This window comes from Ylistrum balloti, unplaced genomic scaffold (genome assembly GCF_031769215.1).
Source record: "Ylistrum balloti isolate Yb309-2 unplaced genomic scaffold, AGI_CSIRO_Ybal_v1 Utg370056, whole genome shotgun sequence".
Lineage (NCBI taxonomy): Eukaryota > Metazoa > Mollusca > Bivalvia > Pectinida > Pectinidae > Ylistrum > Ylistrum balloti.
Window position 1 is genome coordinate 1841221 of NW_026782106.1, and position 17357 is coordinate 1858577.

A 17357-nucleotide genomic window follows, 5' to 3' on the forward strand; every position below is an offset into this window, starting at 1 on the left:
TATCTCAGTGTTCGGGATATCTCAGTGTTCGGGATATCTCAGTGTTTGACTAGAGATTGACTGTGGCGATTCCTCCTGACACACTAATTATCCCGGTGTTTTATAACATACTGGTTAGTTATTAGCCAGGTATTGTGTCCGTTAATCCTTCAGGACACTGACGACACCCACAACTCAGGTACGTTAAAGCACTTCATCAATAATTTCCATCCATTAATCTGAGCAATCGATGGTCCATCATCATTGAATGTGTTGGTAATTAATCACATGTTATAACCTGGGTTTAGTGGGGAGAGTGTCTGAGGTCAGTAGACACCACGGCACAGAAGTATTACATGCTAAGATACAGATATAAAACTTTAGTCTGAAGTTCAATAAGTATTTTAATGAGGTGTAGTTCTAATGATTTTACCAAGAAGTTGTAAATGAAACTGTGACTATAAACATTGGTGCTCACCTTAGCTCGTCAGATAGTGGTGATACAAGCGTGTTTTGACTGAAATCGGATGATAATGTATTGGTGACAGTCAGAACTGACGTCGATTTAATTTATGTATCCAGTTTCATTTAATCAACATCAAAACATCCATGAACATTCCTTGTAACACGCCCTGGACCCATGTCAGTGGTTACACCATGGCTATGGATGACATCTACACGGATACAAAAGGTAAGTGTGATTAGATATACACATGTATTTTATACGTAGATTCTGTACCCATGTTTACTGAGATACGTAAGTTTAGTGAGATCAGAAATACACACGTATTTAATACCTTGAGTTGAAAAGTCAGTTGTTGATTTACAAACACATCTTCATGTTTCTCTTTTATAGTTTTTTATTGATTTATTTTCATGTCACGTGGTAGAGCTGATTATCTAGTTAAGTTAGAGAAACTTGGTATAGTGGTCTGTTAATCTACTTGTCGCTGGAGACACTTAATCAATTAACCGTATTGTTATGAAGGTTTGTTGTAACAAACAAAACTTCGAGTAATAAGATTTTTTTATATATGTTTTTCACTTCTCGTTAACTATGTTTTTAGGACACTTAAGCTATTTTCTGATATATTGAAGACATTTTGGATTATTAGGATATTTTCGTGGTATGATATCTACAATTCGATGAAAGCAAGCAAGTTTTTGATAGACTTGTATAAAAATTTCTAAAACACAAGACAAATAAATGAATAAGTAAATTTCGGCAAAATTCATTAATTTTCTTACAAAAAAAATCGTTTTTGTTAGTGTGTGACACCATACTGATGCTACGTCCAGGCGCCATGTTGTTTTAAACAAAAACTAGAAAGTGTACACTGTACTTAGTAACAACTCATAGCAAACAACAATCAAAATCTTAACGAAAATATCACCATGCCAGGTAATTGACGGTGGCACTAAGATTACACCGCATTAAACCAGTATAAACAGGTATGACGTTATAAATAAGAGCATCCCTGCTGTGTACACCGCATTAAACCAGTATAAACAGGTATGACGTTATAAATAAGAGCATCCCTGCTGTGTACACCGCATTAAACCAGTATAAACAGGTATGACGTTATAAATAAGAGCACCCCTGTTGTGTACACCGCATTAAACCAGTCCAGTATAAACAGGTATGACGTTATAAATAAGAGTACCCCTGCTGTGTACACCGCATTAAACCAGTCCAGTTAACCAGATATGACGTTATAAATAAGAGTATCCCTGCTGTGTACACCGCATTAAACCAGTCCAGTTAACCAGATATGACGTTATAAATAAGAGCATCCCTGCTGTGTACACCGCATTAAACCAGTATAAACAGGTATGACGTTATAAATAAGAGTATCCCTGTTGTGTACACCGCATTAAACCAGTATAAACAGGTATGACGTTATAAATAAGAGTATCCCTGTTGTGTACACCGCATTAAACCAGTATAAACAGGTATGACGTTATAAATAAGAGCACCCCTGTTGTGTACACCGCATTAAACCAGTCCAGTATAAACAGGTATGACGTTATAAATAAGAGCACCCCTGTTGTGTACACCGCATTAAACCAGTCCAGTATAAACAGGTATGACGTTATAAATAAGAGCACCCCTGTTGTGTACACCGTATATAAACAGGTATGACGTTTATAACACAAAAAATGACATCCTATCTGAGCAATTGTGTACACCGCATTGTAAACAGGTATGACGTTATAAATAAGAGTATCCCTGCTGTGTACACCGCATTAAACCAGTATAAACAGGTATGACGTTATGAATAAGAGTATCCCTGTTGTGTACACCGCATTAAACCAGTATAAACAGGTATGACGTTATAAATAAGAGTATCCCTGCTGTGTACACCGCATTAAACCAGTATAAACAGGTATGACGTTATAAATAAGAGTATCCCTGTTGTGTACACCGCATTAAACCAGTATAAACAGGTATGACGTTATGAATAAGAGTATCCCTGTTGTGTACACCGCATTAAACCAGTATAAACAGGTATGACGTTATAAATAAGAGCATCCCTGCTGTGTACACCGCATCCCTGCTGTGTACACCGCATTAAACCAGTATAAACAGGTATGACGTTATAAATAAGAGCACCCCTGTTGTGTACACCGCATTAAACCAGTCCAGTTAACCAGATATGACGTTATAAATAAGAGCATCCCTGCTGTGTACACCGCATTAAACCAGTATAAACAGGTATGACGTTATAAATAAAAGCATCCCTGTTGTGTACACCGCATTAAACCAGTATAAACAGGTATGACGTTATAAATAAGAGTATCCCTGTTGTGTACACCGCATTAAACCAGTATAAACAGGTATGACGTTATAAATAAGAGTATCCCTGTTGTGTACACTTTAGAACCAAGTACATACTATCTCGTAGTATATCAAGAAATGTCTGGTTTATAACACAAAAAATGACATCCTTCTGAGCAATTGTTGTCCTGTTCGGGGTAATTAGTATCCAGTACTACTTAAAATAGAAGGGTACTTACATGTCCACGAGTCGTCCTAAATCCATAACTATCGTCCTATACAGGGTTAGTACTACCTAATTCTATTATAAAGTAACTACGTTGAGTAGATACCCGCGAGTCGTCCTAACAGGATAATTGTTGTCCTAATTTGGGCAATAACATCCACCCCTACTTAAATGAGTTGATGATGTAGATACCCGCGAGTCGTCCTAACAGGATAATTGTTGTCCTAATTTGGGCAATAACATCCACCCCTACTTAAATGAGTTGATGATGTAGATACCCGCGAGTCGTCCTAACAGGATAATTGTTGTCCTAATTTGGGCAATAACATCCACCCCTACTTAAATGAGTTGATGATGTAGATACCCGCGAGTCGTCCGACCAGGATAATTGTTGTCCTAATTTGGGCAATAACATCCACCCCCTACTTAAATGAGTTTATGATGTATACACCCGCGTGACAGTGTAAATTGTCCTGCTATGAAGATTATAGAGCGTTGTCATTTTTGTCTATACAATATAACTGATATACCCTTCAGTTACAGTAATTATCAATACCAGGCTAAAATACTGTCAAGTAAAAAGCAGTCCTAGCCAGTACTATTTTAGATAAAGATGTGGTGCAGTTTTGTCTAATGCGTATGATCAGTCTAAATATATTGTAAAATTGTGTTGATCTTTTTCATCAGACATCAATTCCCCAGTGAAATAGGCGAAACCTGATGTTGGGGTGTTTACCTTTCGAAGTCGGTCACCACCACACCATATCATTTGTTGGGCATGCTTAGTCTGATTCCGAAAGGGATTCGGATATCGTCCTGTAGATCTGATACAAATCTTTTCGTCATAAGGTTAGAACGTTTATAATGGCCTACATATTCATCATAAACAAAAAACAATAATAATATGCAAATGCACGAAGAGTATGTTGATTTGAAGCAGGTCAATTCTTGTGATTGGACCATTGGAATATTCCCTTAACTGATCGACACAAGAAAATTACGGCAATGTGGACATGTAAAATAAAGTTTGAGGTGTTCATGGCTTTGTGTGTGATGGTGTACCCAGTCCATGGAATGTTGAGAGCAAACGTCAGTGGTGACGTCATCTTGGGTGGTTTATTTCCGGTTCACAGAGGAACAGACGATGGTCAATGTGGCGATATCCAGGAACAAGATGGTATTCAAACTCTGGAGACAGCCGTCTGGAGCTTAAAACAAATTAATAACAAATATCCAAACCTAAGAATCGGTCTAGTTGCCATGGACACATGTGAATCGGATACAGTGGCCTTGGAGAGCACGTTGGAATTTGTCAGCATAGATGGGAATAGTTTTGAGCCTGACCCGAAAGAAGATGGTTATGTTTGTCAAGATGGTAGCCTCCCTTACCGTAACTCTTCCCCCGGCCCAGTGCGCATGAGCAACAGGGCAGTCGGGGTAGTGGGAGCCGCCTTTAGCCAGGTGTCTATAGCAGTAGCCAGTTTCTTGCGACTTTTCAAAGTTCCGCAGGTGAGTTAAATCATTATTCAGATCATTTCTCTGATACAAATCAAGATTATAGTCATGGTATTTTTCACCGCACTACACGAATTATAGGTTTTCATCCAAAATTAACAGGGAAATTAAATTTACGAAACTTACTGAATTATGGGGCTAGCGCACCTCCCTAACGAGACTTTTCTGTGAATTTTCTTTCGATCATTTAGATTTTCCTCAGTCGTCTCGTAAGTTAAAAATTTTGACCCTTAGCATCATTGACGAGTTCTAAAAGCACGAAACAGTGGTACGATGTAAATTTAATCCATTGTCTGGATCCAGTGTATCTTATCTACTTTTGTATTAAAAGGTACAGTTTATTTTTGTGTCTTTTGTACAATCTCAACTACCATTTGTGTTCAGAACACAAATTTTATATGTCATCCAAAACAGTGGAACATTTTATAATCAATGGAACATTTTCTGATTATTGAACACTTCTTGATTAATGAACACTTTATGATTAATGAACACTTCATAATTAATGAACACTTCAAGATTAATGAACACTTTATGATTAACAGAACACTTTATGATTAATGAACACTTAAAGATTAATGAACACTTCATGACTAACAGAACACTTTATGATTAATGAACACTTCATGATAAATGAACACTTCATGACTAACAGAACACTTTATGATTGACAGAACACTTCATGATTAACAGAACACTTTATGATTGACAGAACACTTCATGATTAACAGAACACTTTATGATTAATGAACACTTCATGATAAATGAACACTTCATAATTAATGAACACTTGATGATTAACAGAACACTTTATGATAAATGAACACTTCATGATAAATGAACACTTTATGATTAATGAACACTTGATGATTAACAGAACACTTCATGATAAATGAACACTTTATGATTGACAGAACACTTTATGATTGACAGAACACTTTATGATTAATGAACACTTGATGATTAACAGAACACTTCATGATAAATGAACACTTTATGATTGACAGAACACTTTATGATTGACAGAACACTTTATGATTGACAGAACACTTTATGATTAACAGAACACTTTATGATTGACAGAACACTTGATGATTAACAGAACACTTTATGATTGACAGAACACTTTATGATTGACAGAACACTTTATGATTGACAGAACACTTGATGATTAACAGAACACTTTATGATTGACAGAACACTTTATGATTGACAGAACACTTTATGATTGACAGAACACTTTATGATTGACAGAACACTTTATGATTGACAGAACACTTTATGATTAATGGAACACTATAAATTAGCATTTGACAGGAGTTCGGATGTAGAAACCACCGTTATCAAACCCATAATATAGTCATCAATTGTGATGATATAAAACAGAAGCCTCTATCACAAATTCATGGTCGTGTCATATAAAGGGACCAGTGGGTCCTAAAGAAAACACGAGATCATCATTGATCAGTGAAATATACTATAAAAGTGATGTTATAGCCACATGACTATCTTGTTTCATTTTCCATCAACGAACTATGTCTGTTGTTGTAGATCAGTTATTGGTCCACCAGTCCAGAACTTAGTGATCAGGACAGATTTTCTTACTTTAAGAGAACTGTACCCTCCGACGCCTTCCAGGCCCGAGCGATTGTCAACATCCTTGTGTAGGTATTAACCCATCCTTACATTTTTCTTATTTTAAACGAAATACCATTCATGATAAAGATTAAGTGTTTTACTTCTCATGGGCACTCATTTTGTTATTATGACTTATAATCTTGAGATAACAATCTATCTTAATATTTTGAAGAAATTTTACATTTTAATTTTTAAAATGTATTTTTATTTTGATTATTATTCGAAATGTTATTGATCACATAATCCAACTCTTATCCAATAAACTCGCCCATGTAATATTTTTCGTGCATGTCACTATTGAAATGTACCCTGGAATGTTCTTTCGTGATTGGCAGCGCCAGTCAGAAATCAGTTGTAATATCATATCATGGACGATGATGTGTTGAACTCGAAATAAAATGACATCAGGAAGACGTAAAAATAACAATGACAGCTTGCAAAATGTGAATTATATGAGACATACAGGCCAGAGAATTATAAAAGTCTAGGAATCATGTCAATAAAAACTGATAAATCAACAAAGCAAAGAATCAACATGTCAGCAGAACTCAACCTAGGACGATACTTTAAAAAATTAGAGACTTGCACGAGTCCTTTAAGAATTAGTTTGTGCTGGCAAATTGTAATAAAAACTGTCAGGGTTACCGGCAAACTGTGACAGACACTAATGGTTACTGGTAAACTGTGACAGACACTAAGGGACACCGGCAAACTGTGACAGACACTAGGGGACACCGGCAAACTGTGACATACACTAGGGGACACCGGCAAACTGGGACACACACTAGGGGACACCGGCAAACTGTGACATACACTAGGGAACACCGGCAAACTGTGACATTCACTAGGGGACACCGGCAAACTGTGACAAACACTAGGAGACACCGGCAAACTGTGACAAACACTAATGGATACTGGCAAACTGTGACAGACACTAATGGATACTGGCAAACTATGACAAACACTAATGGATACTGGCAAACTGTGACAAACACTAATGGATACTGGCAAACTGTGACAAACACTAATGGATAATGGCAAACTGTGACAAACACTAGGGGACACCGGCAAACTGTGACAAACACTAATGGATACTGGCAAACTGTGACAAACACTAATGGATACTGGCAAACTGTGACAAACACTAGGGGACACCGGCAAACTGTGACAGACAGACACTAAGGGACACCAGCAAACTGTGACAAACACTAATGGATACCGGCAAACTGTGTCAGACACTAGGGGATACTGGCAAACTGTGACAAACACTAGGGGACACCGGCAAACTGTGACAGACACTAAGGGATACTGGCAAACTGTGACAGACACTAATGGATACTGGCAAACTGTGACAGACACTAATGGATACTGGCAAACTGTGACAGACACTAAGGGATACTGGCAAACTGTGACAAACACTAGGGGACACCGGCAAACTGTGACAGACACTAAAACTGTGACAGACACTAAGGGATACTGGCAAACTGTGACAAACACTAGGGGACGCCGGCAAACTGTGACAGACACTAAGGGATACTGGCAAACTGTGACAGACACTAATGAATACTGGCAAACTGTGACAGACACTAATGAATACTGGCAAACTGTGACAGACACTAATGAATACTGGCAAACTGTGACAAACACTAGGGGACACCGGCAAACTGTGACAGACACTAAGGGATACTGGCAAACTGTGACAAACACTAGGGGACACCGGCAAACTGTGACAAACACTAGGGGACACCGGCAAACTGTGACAGACACTAAGGGATACTGGCAAACTGTGACAAACACCAGGGGACACCGGCAAACTGTGACAGACACTAAGGGATACTGGCAAACTGTGACAAACACTAGGGGACACCGGCAAACTGTGACAAGCACAATCCCATATAGGACAGTAAAATAGTTTTTGATAGCAAGTAGCAAGAAGTTTACAATAGGCAGGAAACTTTGGACAAATTCTGGTAAAAAACCCATGCGATTCCGGAAATTATTTACTTGATATATTGCAGCTTATTTTGTTAACTCGCAGATGATATTGTTAATGTTTTAGCAACTTGGAATGGTGGTATGTTGTTGCCCTGTATGAACAGACAACTTACGGTGCGAATTTGTACTTCGAGACGAAACGTCTCGCACAGGAAGAAGGCATTTGCTTTGGTCTTACAGAAAAGATCAAGTCTTTGAAAGTAGGACTTGATGACGAACTAGAAAGGATAGCACGCAGAATTTCCCAAGTCAAAAACACACAAGGTAGGTAACTAAATGATATGGATCCACCATAGATTTATAAACATAGGAGCACGAAGGTCCTTCATTGTCTACTATCCATTGATACATAAAGCTGACGTAGTGACACAAACACTAAAACGAAAACTATAGGTAGATTGTATACGGAAATTTCAGGCAAAGTTGTTGTGATTCTTATCACTCATTACGGTCTGGCCAAGGCGCTGTTCCAAGCGGTGGACCGGAAGTCGCTGGGCGGTACTGTTCGGTGGATAGGTGTTGACGCATGGGCAGGACGTCAATTCGATGAGGATATACAAAAGGTAGTAGGAGGAGCAATAGCTGTGCAACCATTGGCCAGAAAACTGGAGGGATTCGACGAATACTTCACCAGGTGTGTATAACAATGGCTTTCAAAATCATCATTGTTATGAGACATAATTTATCCTTTAATAACTAAACTTCTTAACTAGAGAGATATCTTAACATTTCAGTTTAACTCCGGCAACGAACACCTGGAATCCATGGTTCCGAGAGTATTGGGAGTCCTATTTCAACTGTAAATTCCCTGGCAAAGCCAAAACCTCACGTTCATGCACGGGGAAGGAACGAATTAGTGCTGCTAACGGTAACTAAGTTGTGTAATCGATACAAGGACAATGTCAGTATACGTTTAACATCGCTTTAGTTAAAATATTGTTTTTGTTATGATTGATGCTAGTAAGTTGTCAGTATTGTCGTCACAAGTTATAAGTCCTTACCTGTAGAAGACACCAATGATAACCCTGCGTCACTTATCGCTAACTAAGGCATGCAGTGTGATATAGAAAGGCTGTAGTGTCCATGAATATACAAGCCTATTGTCAAATAATGTTACCCTTACATATGTATTTCAGTCAACAATGTATATTTTTTCACATTTAGGGTACGAACAGCTTCAGTCTCTATATTACGTTCGTGATGCAATCTTAGCCTTCGCTAACGCTCTTCATCAGATCCATCTGGACTCGTGTGGACTGTATTATCGTGGAATATGTCCTAATATGGAGGCGAAATTGTCGGGGGAGGCTCTCCTAACAGCTCTAGATAACATCGAGTTCACAGGTAAATAATGGTGATACTGAACATCTTCTTTCTTTATAGTAACATCAACAAAAGTACATTCGTCTTATGGTATTCATATGTCTTCCCTTTATGAAAAAAAGCCCGCATCAACGTTTATACAATTAAATCATTTGGATAATTGCATAAACCCTTAAAGACCCTTTAATTTGCAAGAGATTGGCTGATCACTTTATGAAGTTTATGAAATTTGACGATGGCCCTATATCCCCATTCGTCTCTCTCAAAAGTGCAGTCAAAATATAATGACTTTCCTTGTCTTTACAGTATACTGAGAGTTTAATAGACAATCACATCGTGGCCATGGCTATGGTTGCCCAATAGAATGTAGATTTCGTGTTTTGGATGAGCTATTAGCGACTTTGGTACATATTTGTACCTACTTAATACGAAGGACAGTCTCAACAAATATAATTCTGAGCCATAGGTATTGAAACACATGTTACTACTGTACTGACCTGCAGTCTACACTTGAAATTTTATAGCAACATAACAAGTCTCGAAAGTGTAACATATTCAAAATTCATGATGGCTACTTAGTTATTGTCAAATCATATATTTCCGTGGGACTCAATTTTCGTGGTTTTTCAAAAAGGATCTATTTGGAGGGCATTTGATTTTATGAACAAACATTAATTAAAGTAAATGTACAATGTGCAAATTTAACCGTTCTTGGACATTGGTTGATTGAGAGTTCCAACAAAATCAACAGAAATAAAACCGCGGCGAAAATTTAGGATTTTACAGTATGTTAAAGTCGTTTCAGTTAAGACCATTTTGTCCATCATTTGTTTGCCTTAATGACTTTTTGTGTGTTTTTGGTTGAGCTATAACGCTATTGTCAGACTTTTATACAAGGCCATGTTATGAGGTGAGTGAATCATTCTGTAAATTTTCCTGTTTACAATTGTGTGGACTTTGTACAGATCCGCTAGGTTTCCCGTTCCACTTTATCAACGGTACTGATGGACCTCCGCGGTACAGCATCATGATATACAGAAAGGATGGCGACCGGTTTCAGTGGCAGGAAGTCGGAAACTACACTGGTAATGTTCTAGCATTAACCTCTTGTATCACCTACATCAGAACATAATAATGATGGTATCATATAAGCGGATATCGAAATAGATTTGTGTGTACATTTTGTACTTCCTTATAACCAAATCACGTAATAAATATCAGATTGCTTCTTACGAGTTGTTTCTGTACTGTGAGGGATATGATGTGAATACCAGCGTTATTGTTACTGTGTTAAGAAGTGTTTTCTTCTGTAATGTTCTGTTTGTTTATTATGAAATCTTTTCTTCTGGAGGTTTTTTCGTTGAATTTGTGTATATTCTTAATCCACAGATAAACTTGTTCACGAAACGATAAACATAAATGACTAAACATTGATTATAGAACTAATTGCTTTTATCAGGTCCATGAAAAATTGTTCATGTTTGTAAAACCACGAAATTTAAGTCCCCTCGAAAATGTAGGATTTTACGGTACATCAGTAAATCTAAACATTTTCTGTTTTTAACATCCATTATCATAATGCACAAATTCTTGTTACACTGCGTTACCGTAGAATTCTTTGGTAAAGTAATTTCCTACCAAATCATGAATGCAATGACTAGCGTACATATTTTGACCCATAATTCTATTACGCATTGACCACATTTAGCGACACTTCGTAATTATGTCTACTCTAAATGTTGTAAATCGGATGCAGGTTACTAATTTTGTTTTAACGTGGTTGTGACTGGTCCTTCCATGTCATTGTTTTATATGTCGTTTGCGCTGTTACCTCTGTTTGGCCTGCAGCTTTGACATCGGGAACGGATGCACCACGGAAAAACTCTTCTTACTAGCCTCATCTACAGTTATCTCAATAACGTGTGCCATTCAAGGTTATTGCAGTGATAAGACAGACATTGGTGGGATACCATATCTGTCTTTGCTTGTTAAGGTATCGGATAGAGAAGTTAATGCCGAATCACAAGGGTTAAACGGTCTTGCCAGTGTGACGTCTATATAGCAATTTATTGTCTCGCAGTCTCAGCTGACAGAGTTTGTTTCTTAGGTTAGTTGTTGTGGCCCGGGCTGATCGAGTTTAAGACCCTGATATGATCCCTGTTGGGACAGGAATGTTTTAAACTTGTTGGATTGCACTACTTCCCGCGAAGTTTACACTTAACCAACATCCATTTTCTACAGATTGTATTTTTTATATTTTCTGTAGGTCTGGATGGTTTGTACCAGTTCGATATCCAGAATCTATCTTACAACACGTCTGTCTGTTCGACCAGCTGTGACGTCGGTCAGGAGAGACGTGTTCTGGCCAGTCGTCCGTGCTGCTGGTACTGCAAAGAATGTACAAAAGACCAGTATGTATCTGACGAATTTACTTGTGAAACCTGTGCTCGTAGCACATCACCAAACAACTTCCGGAATGCGTGCACTCCCCTTCCGATGGAGTATGTGTCTTTCAGTGATTCCATCGGCATTATCGCATGTGTGTTTTCCAGCATCGGGATATTATTGTGTGTGTTAGTGTTTATAATCTACATCCGGTTCCGTTCGACCCCCATCATAAAGGCTTCCGGTATAGAACTCAGCTTTTTCTTATTGGCTGGGATAGTGTTGTCCTACGCATCAATCTATATATTTCTTGCCAAACCTTCCGCTGTGATTTGCGGTTTCCGCCGTACTTTACTTGGAATCTGTTATACAGTGTGTTACGCAACCATTTTGATAAAGACTAACAGAATATACAGAATATTCTCAATGAAAGACAATGCAAATCGTGTGAAGATGAAGAGATTTACAAGCTCCAAATCTTCACTATTAATAACAGTGTTACTTTGTCTGATAGAGTTAGTAGCCATCGTGGTGTGGTTGATATTTGATCCGCCTAAATCAGTAAGTATGGACTACATAAGTGATGACGAAATCCACAATGTTTTGGTATGTCATGATAGTATGGATTTTTCCTACCTTGGAGTACTGATATACCCCTTCCTACTTATGTTCATATGCATTGTGTACGCTATTAAAACCAGAAAGACTCCAGATGGATTTAACGAAACCAAATTTATCACATTTTGTTCATCTTCAACAGTCATCATTTGGATCGCATTTATTCCTACGTACTTTTCCACGAGAAACTCGTCCCTAAGAGTGGCGTCTCTAACTATGTCGTTGTTTGTTAATGGTACCGTGATATTGTCACTCCTCTTTCTGAGAAAGATCTACATCGTGTTGTTTAAACCCACAAAAAACACACGTGAAAAGGTTATGAGTCGAGCGTCCATGAGTCACGACCTTGGTGACAGGGATAGCAACTATAGTAATGTTCACACACGACCAGGTAAGGGCTGAAACCTCCATATATCTGTGATTATATGTTAGAGTAGAGTAAAGACACAATACAAGAACATCTATATAAACTTAGTAAAATCACATTTAAATGGTATAATGGTGCTGAAGTCGAGAAATGGGGATGGTATGTGAGTAGAGCCATGACACAAAAAATTATTGAAATATGAAGTTTCACTTCAAAACATATTCTAAACAAGACGAAATATTGATTTCAGGACGATTTGTAAAATCTTTGCTGTAGATTGTGCAGAAGATTCATACCATTCCGAAACATTTCGTCTTATTTTCCTTGTACTATTTTGCCTGTAAAGTTTCCCATTGTTCATGTTTTGCCCTCATTTAATCAATTTTGATTTTGGATATCGATTTTGTTTTCTTGTCAGTATTTTCTTGTGAGTGTTTTTTATCATCACAATACGTGAGCATATGTCGAATTGAAACATGCATTCGCCATAGCAAACTCAAAGGATTGAATTCAGTAATATTCATCTATATCGAACACATGCATTCAAGCATGAAAATTTGAAAAATAAAACCCAACTAGGCTCTTACAATACATAATATCCGGTGTGCCATTCCATGTAAGGCAGCCATATATGTGGGAACGTTGTAATACCCTTCGTTTGTTTGTTGAAATGGTTGACTGGTGTCACGTGACATTCCATTATCCTAATTTGTCCTAAAATGTTTACCGACTTCGATGCATGCACTGAAAATAAATAAAATTCCTTACATTTCCATTTTATACCCGCGTAGTTTCATAAAAACATTGAACCTTATTAAACATTTCACTTCCATAATATACCGGAAGCAGTAGGTGACGTCACGTGGGCGTTGTTGACGACGCAATGACTACAAATGCATGTTTGTAGTTTCAAGAGCAGATGAATAAATAGGGGTTTTCGTTATTATTTTGAAATACATATATCATGTCATATTATATCTAGATGTCGTACACATCACATTCAAACAACGTGTATAAAATAACCAGTATAAGTATGTCCTGTCAGCTTAATTGCCGTGAGTAAATATTGGTAAATACACACATTGGGATTGATCATCCAGACACTATACAACGCACTATTGGCCTTTCGTATCACCTAGCCAGAGGTACATAATCAATCAAGGAATTTAGACTAATGTAATTAAAAATCGATATTTAATACAGTGATTAATTAGATTGACATTGTTTGTGTGATTCCTGTAACGAACACAATATTAACAAATTTCTTTATTTTCCAGTTTCAGCATACTCCGTTAGCAACCAGGACGTCCGCGAGACCGTACGACGGGTTAACGGTATCAAAGCGGAGGTAATCCGCATGGATTCGGAAGGTTTCTCAATGCCGTCTCCAGGGATTGGCAGCCTCGGTATGAGTTTGAGTGGATCACAAATTTTGTTAGAAATAACGCCAAAGTTTGAAGAATATAACGGCGATTCCACATGTCTGACTCTTCAAGTTCCTGATAACAATGGCGACCGTAGAAGCCTAACCGGATCGGCAGTAGTGGGACAAAACATCCCGGAGATCAGATTAAACGATTTACCATTGTCTGCAAATGTATCCTAGCGAACAAGGTTACAGTGATGCACAAAGTTTTAGTGATGGTATGCATGAATAATTTTGAATAGTGGATCAGATTCATAAAAAACACATACATTTGGTTTTTTATAGAATGGTTTCTAATCTATGAAATCCATTGCTTAATTGGCCTGAACTATATGCATGTCTAGGCTGATGCAAGAGTGTAACCAAATAAACAAAAGCCTTTCCAATACTTTATTTAAATGTGATCTTCACTTATGTGTCTTTTGTGCGAAGAGGCTGTGTATAAGTGGGAGTATATTGGATACGTATTTAATGTTCGATAACTCTTTCCAAATCACACCTGTATCTTTTCAGTTAACATAACATCCGGGGGGAAATGAATACGTATAATGTGGTGACGTGGACCCGAACTTTTGCTCTTAAGATTAAATCAACACTTGTAAGCTAGTTTATATGTACTTTGATCAATCAGTTTGTTCAATAAAATAAGAGTAAAAAACTAGCCTGTCAACATAACTTCAAATTCAAGAACACTGGGGCACCCAGCATATCTTAGGGAGCACACAGCAAATTTTTAAAGCAAAAGTATCGATATTTCCAGTGATGTGAATATTTTTTTGTAAACCCATTTGAATCAAGATTGTTTTTCCTAGTAGGAAGTCATGGATTTTTTGTTGTTCGACTCGGCTGTCTCCGTTCTTCTTTTTGATAATGTACATGACAGAAAATTTTAATGAAATGTTACATTGCAAATATAGACTAGTAAAACAGCTTATACAATAATTCACTGTTCACAAAGTACACATGTACTTGACGTTATTCTAAAATTATCTGATGTATGGAAATTGAGAAAAGTTATTTAATTATAGGGCTGCTGCATCTCCCTGTCTAGATTTTGCCTTTTCTTTGATCACTTTGGATTTTCTTTAGTCGCCTCCAAGACTTCAAACTTTAGGCACTTAGCATCACTGACGAGTCCTAGAAGGATGAAACAGCTGTGTGATGCAGTTTATTCATTGTTTGAATCTACAGTATCAAACTCTAAATCATGAAAAGGTGCTATTCACTAGTGTGACTTTTGTACAATCTATATAAAGTGTAATTGATATGAATGTAAACTTTAATAAAGTTTCAAACTATGGAAGAAGAATGATGAGTTTGTTATTGCAGGGAAAACGTGACAAAGGTTAGGAGTTGCTTGGGTTAATAACAATATAAATTAGTAATACCGAAAATATTTAAGTTCCTTGTCGATTTCGGGGTCGATCAAGATCGTGGATTTGACAGAGACTATTGTTAAATAAGGCCAAAACAAATATGTAAATTTTAACATTTATAACATTTTAAGTTACGCTTAAAGAGTCTTAATCCTAAATCTGTGATGATACCGTGATGTATCTTTGGTGTCGCCCTTACATTGAACATTGAACTGTTGCTAAAGTATTCTTGAATATTATTTATTTTATTTGAGCTCGTTTTGTTTGTTTGCTTTTCAGGTGTGGATTTATGCATCTGCAATTGTGTTTAATATTTGCTAGGTTTATTACCTGGGTTAGACAACATAATTCAGTCTCATAGAAATTTTATATGAACATTTTAACAACGCTGGGATTTAATTGATAACACGACAAATCAAACAAGACAGGGTAACATCACGTGGAAGTTATATTTCTGATAAGCATCGTCGTGTTCTTTTTTAAAATTTAGGAACTCCATGGATATTTAATTCGTTCAAATTGTGATATAGGTTAAATACCTTAGTTTAAAACTGTTTTGTTGACATTTTGGTGTTTGTTTACCCTCCGATCTCCACGTATTTTTTTACTTCATATGTTGGAATGTAGCCCTTTAGTAAAAACGTTAGGGAGATGAAAGGTATACAGTTACTTTGTAACAGACTTTAATATAACAACTCTCAATATATTATGTTTGTACGATGAACTTTGAGAAACTTATTTCAGCTGAAAATTCAATTTTTCTGGCACCCTCTTCTACCAACACAAATATTGAAAATCAAATTCCGTCAAACAGACGGGCTGACAAAAAGACTAATTAGACACCTCTCCCCCTCTTCCAGCTTTCATTGGTAGATGACTGAAATTATCATCGCATTGTATTGTCATGGACAGATTTAATGACATATTTTGTGAGTTATCCACGTGAACCTGAGACACTTACATATATTGTTGTGTAGGTGACGAGTGAGTTGGCGTTCTGGGATTCATCTTTGAATGCGTGATTACACTTATTCCACGTTCCAGGAATTCAAATGTAAAATCAAATGTAATTTTCATTTGGGATTCAAATGTCCACAAATCTTTGAATTCAAATGCGTGATTACACCTATTCCACGAATTAAAATGTCCACAAACTACACCTATTCCACGAATTCAAATGTCCACAAACTACACCTATTCCACGAATTCAAATGTCCACAAACTACACCTATTCCACGAATTCAAATGTCCACAAACTACACCTATTCCACGAATTCAAATGTCCACAAACTGCTAAAATTTGTATAAATAGATTGATTGAACTATATTTATCCATGAAATTAAGTGTTCGCGCTATTCTAAAAATCTATGAGATTTAGCTCCACGTACGGAAATTTTGGAACTTTACAGTACTACACAAACAAAACCTCTGACAGTTCGTGTGTTAGAAGGCGGATGTGCATGAGGAATTTGGAGTATAAATTGAGAGCCTACGTGGACTTTCAGATGACTTTTTCCTTTCTATATGGGGAATTTGGATTCATTAAATTGTCAATGTGAACAGCAGATATGACAACTGTCATATATATGTTACATATATTGCTGTTTACAAACGCAATGGATTTGTAAGGATAAAAACAATTATTAAATATATGTAAAAGATGAACTTTATCACAAAAAAAAAAATTCACACAAAAAGACAATTTAAAACAAATGAACGACATAGAAAA

General features: G+C 37.0%; 1 protein-coding gene across 4 annotated transcripts; it reads left to right on the forward strand.

The window, feature by feature from the left end:
• On the forward strand, positions 1 to 15544 carry LOC132549407 (metabotropic glutamate receptor 6-like). Of its 4 annotated transcripts, none has more exons than XM_060213336.1 (10): positions 1 to 670; positions 3672 to 4493; positions 6051 to 6163; positions 8197 to 8396; positions 8550 to 8766; positions 8867 to 9000; positions 9297 to 9476; positions 10421 to 10540; positions 11722 to 12849; positions 14103 to 15544. In XM_060213336.1, exons 2-10 carry the CDS (start codon positions 3990 to 3992, stop codon positions 14429 to 14431), a joined length of 2925 nt encoding a protein of 974 aa, XP_060069319.1. In that variant the 5' UTR covers positions 1 to 670; positions 3672 to 3989; the 3' UTR covers positions 14432 to 15544. The 4 variants fall into 4 exon arrangements, with proteins under 4 accessions (XP_060069319.1, XP_060069321.1, XP_060069320.1 ...); XM_060213338.1 differs by having other exon boundaries at positions 3922 to 4493; XM_060213337.1 differs by having other exon boundaries at positions 3925 to 4493.
• The last annotated feature ends 1813 nt before the right edge of the window (positions 15545 to 17357 follow it).

Excerpts from the sequence above, each read along its gene's own strand:
- LOC132549407 (XM_060213336.1), top strand. The coding sequence starts at position 3,990 with ATGTGGACATGTAAAATAAAGTTTGAGGTGTTCATGGCTTTGTGTGTG. Across the intron at positions 4,494-6,050 it reads GACTTTTCAAAGTTCCGCAG|ATCAGTTATTGGTCCACCAG; the intron begins GTGAGTTAAATC and ends CTGTTGTTGTAG. Across the intron at positions 8,397-8,549 it reads CCAAGTCAAAAACACACAAG|GCAAAGTTGTTGTGATTCTT; the intron begins GTAGGTAACTAA and ends CGGAAATTTCAG.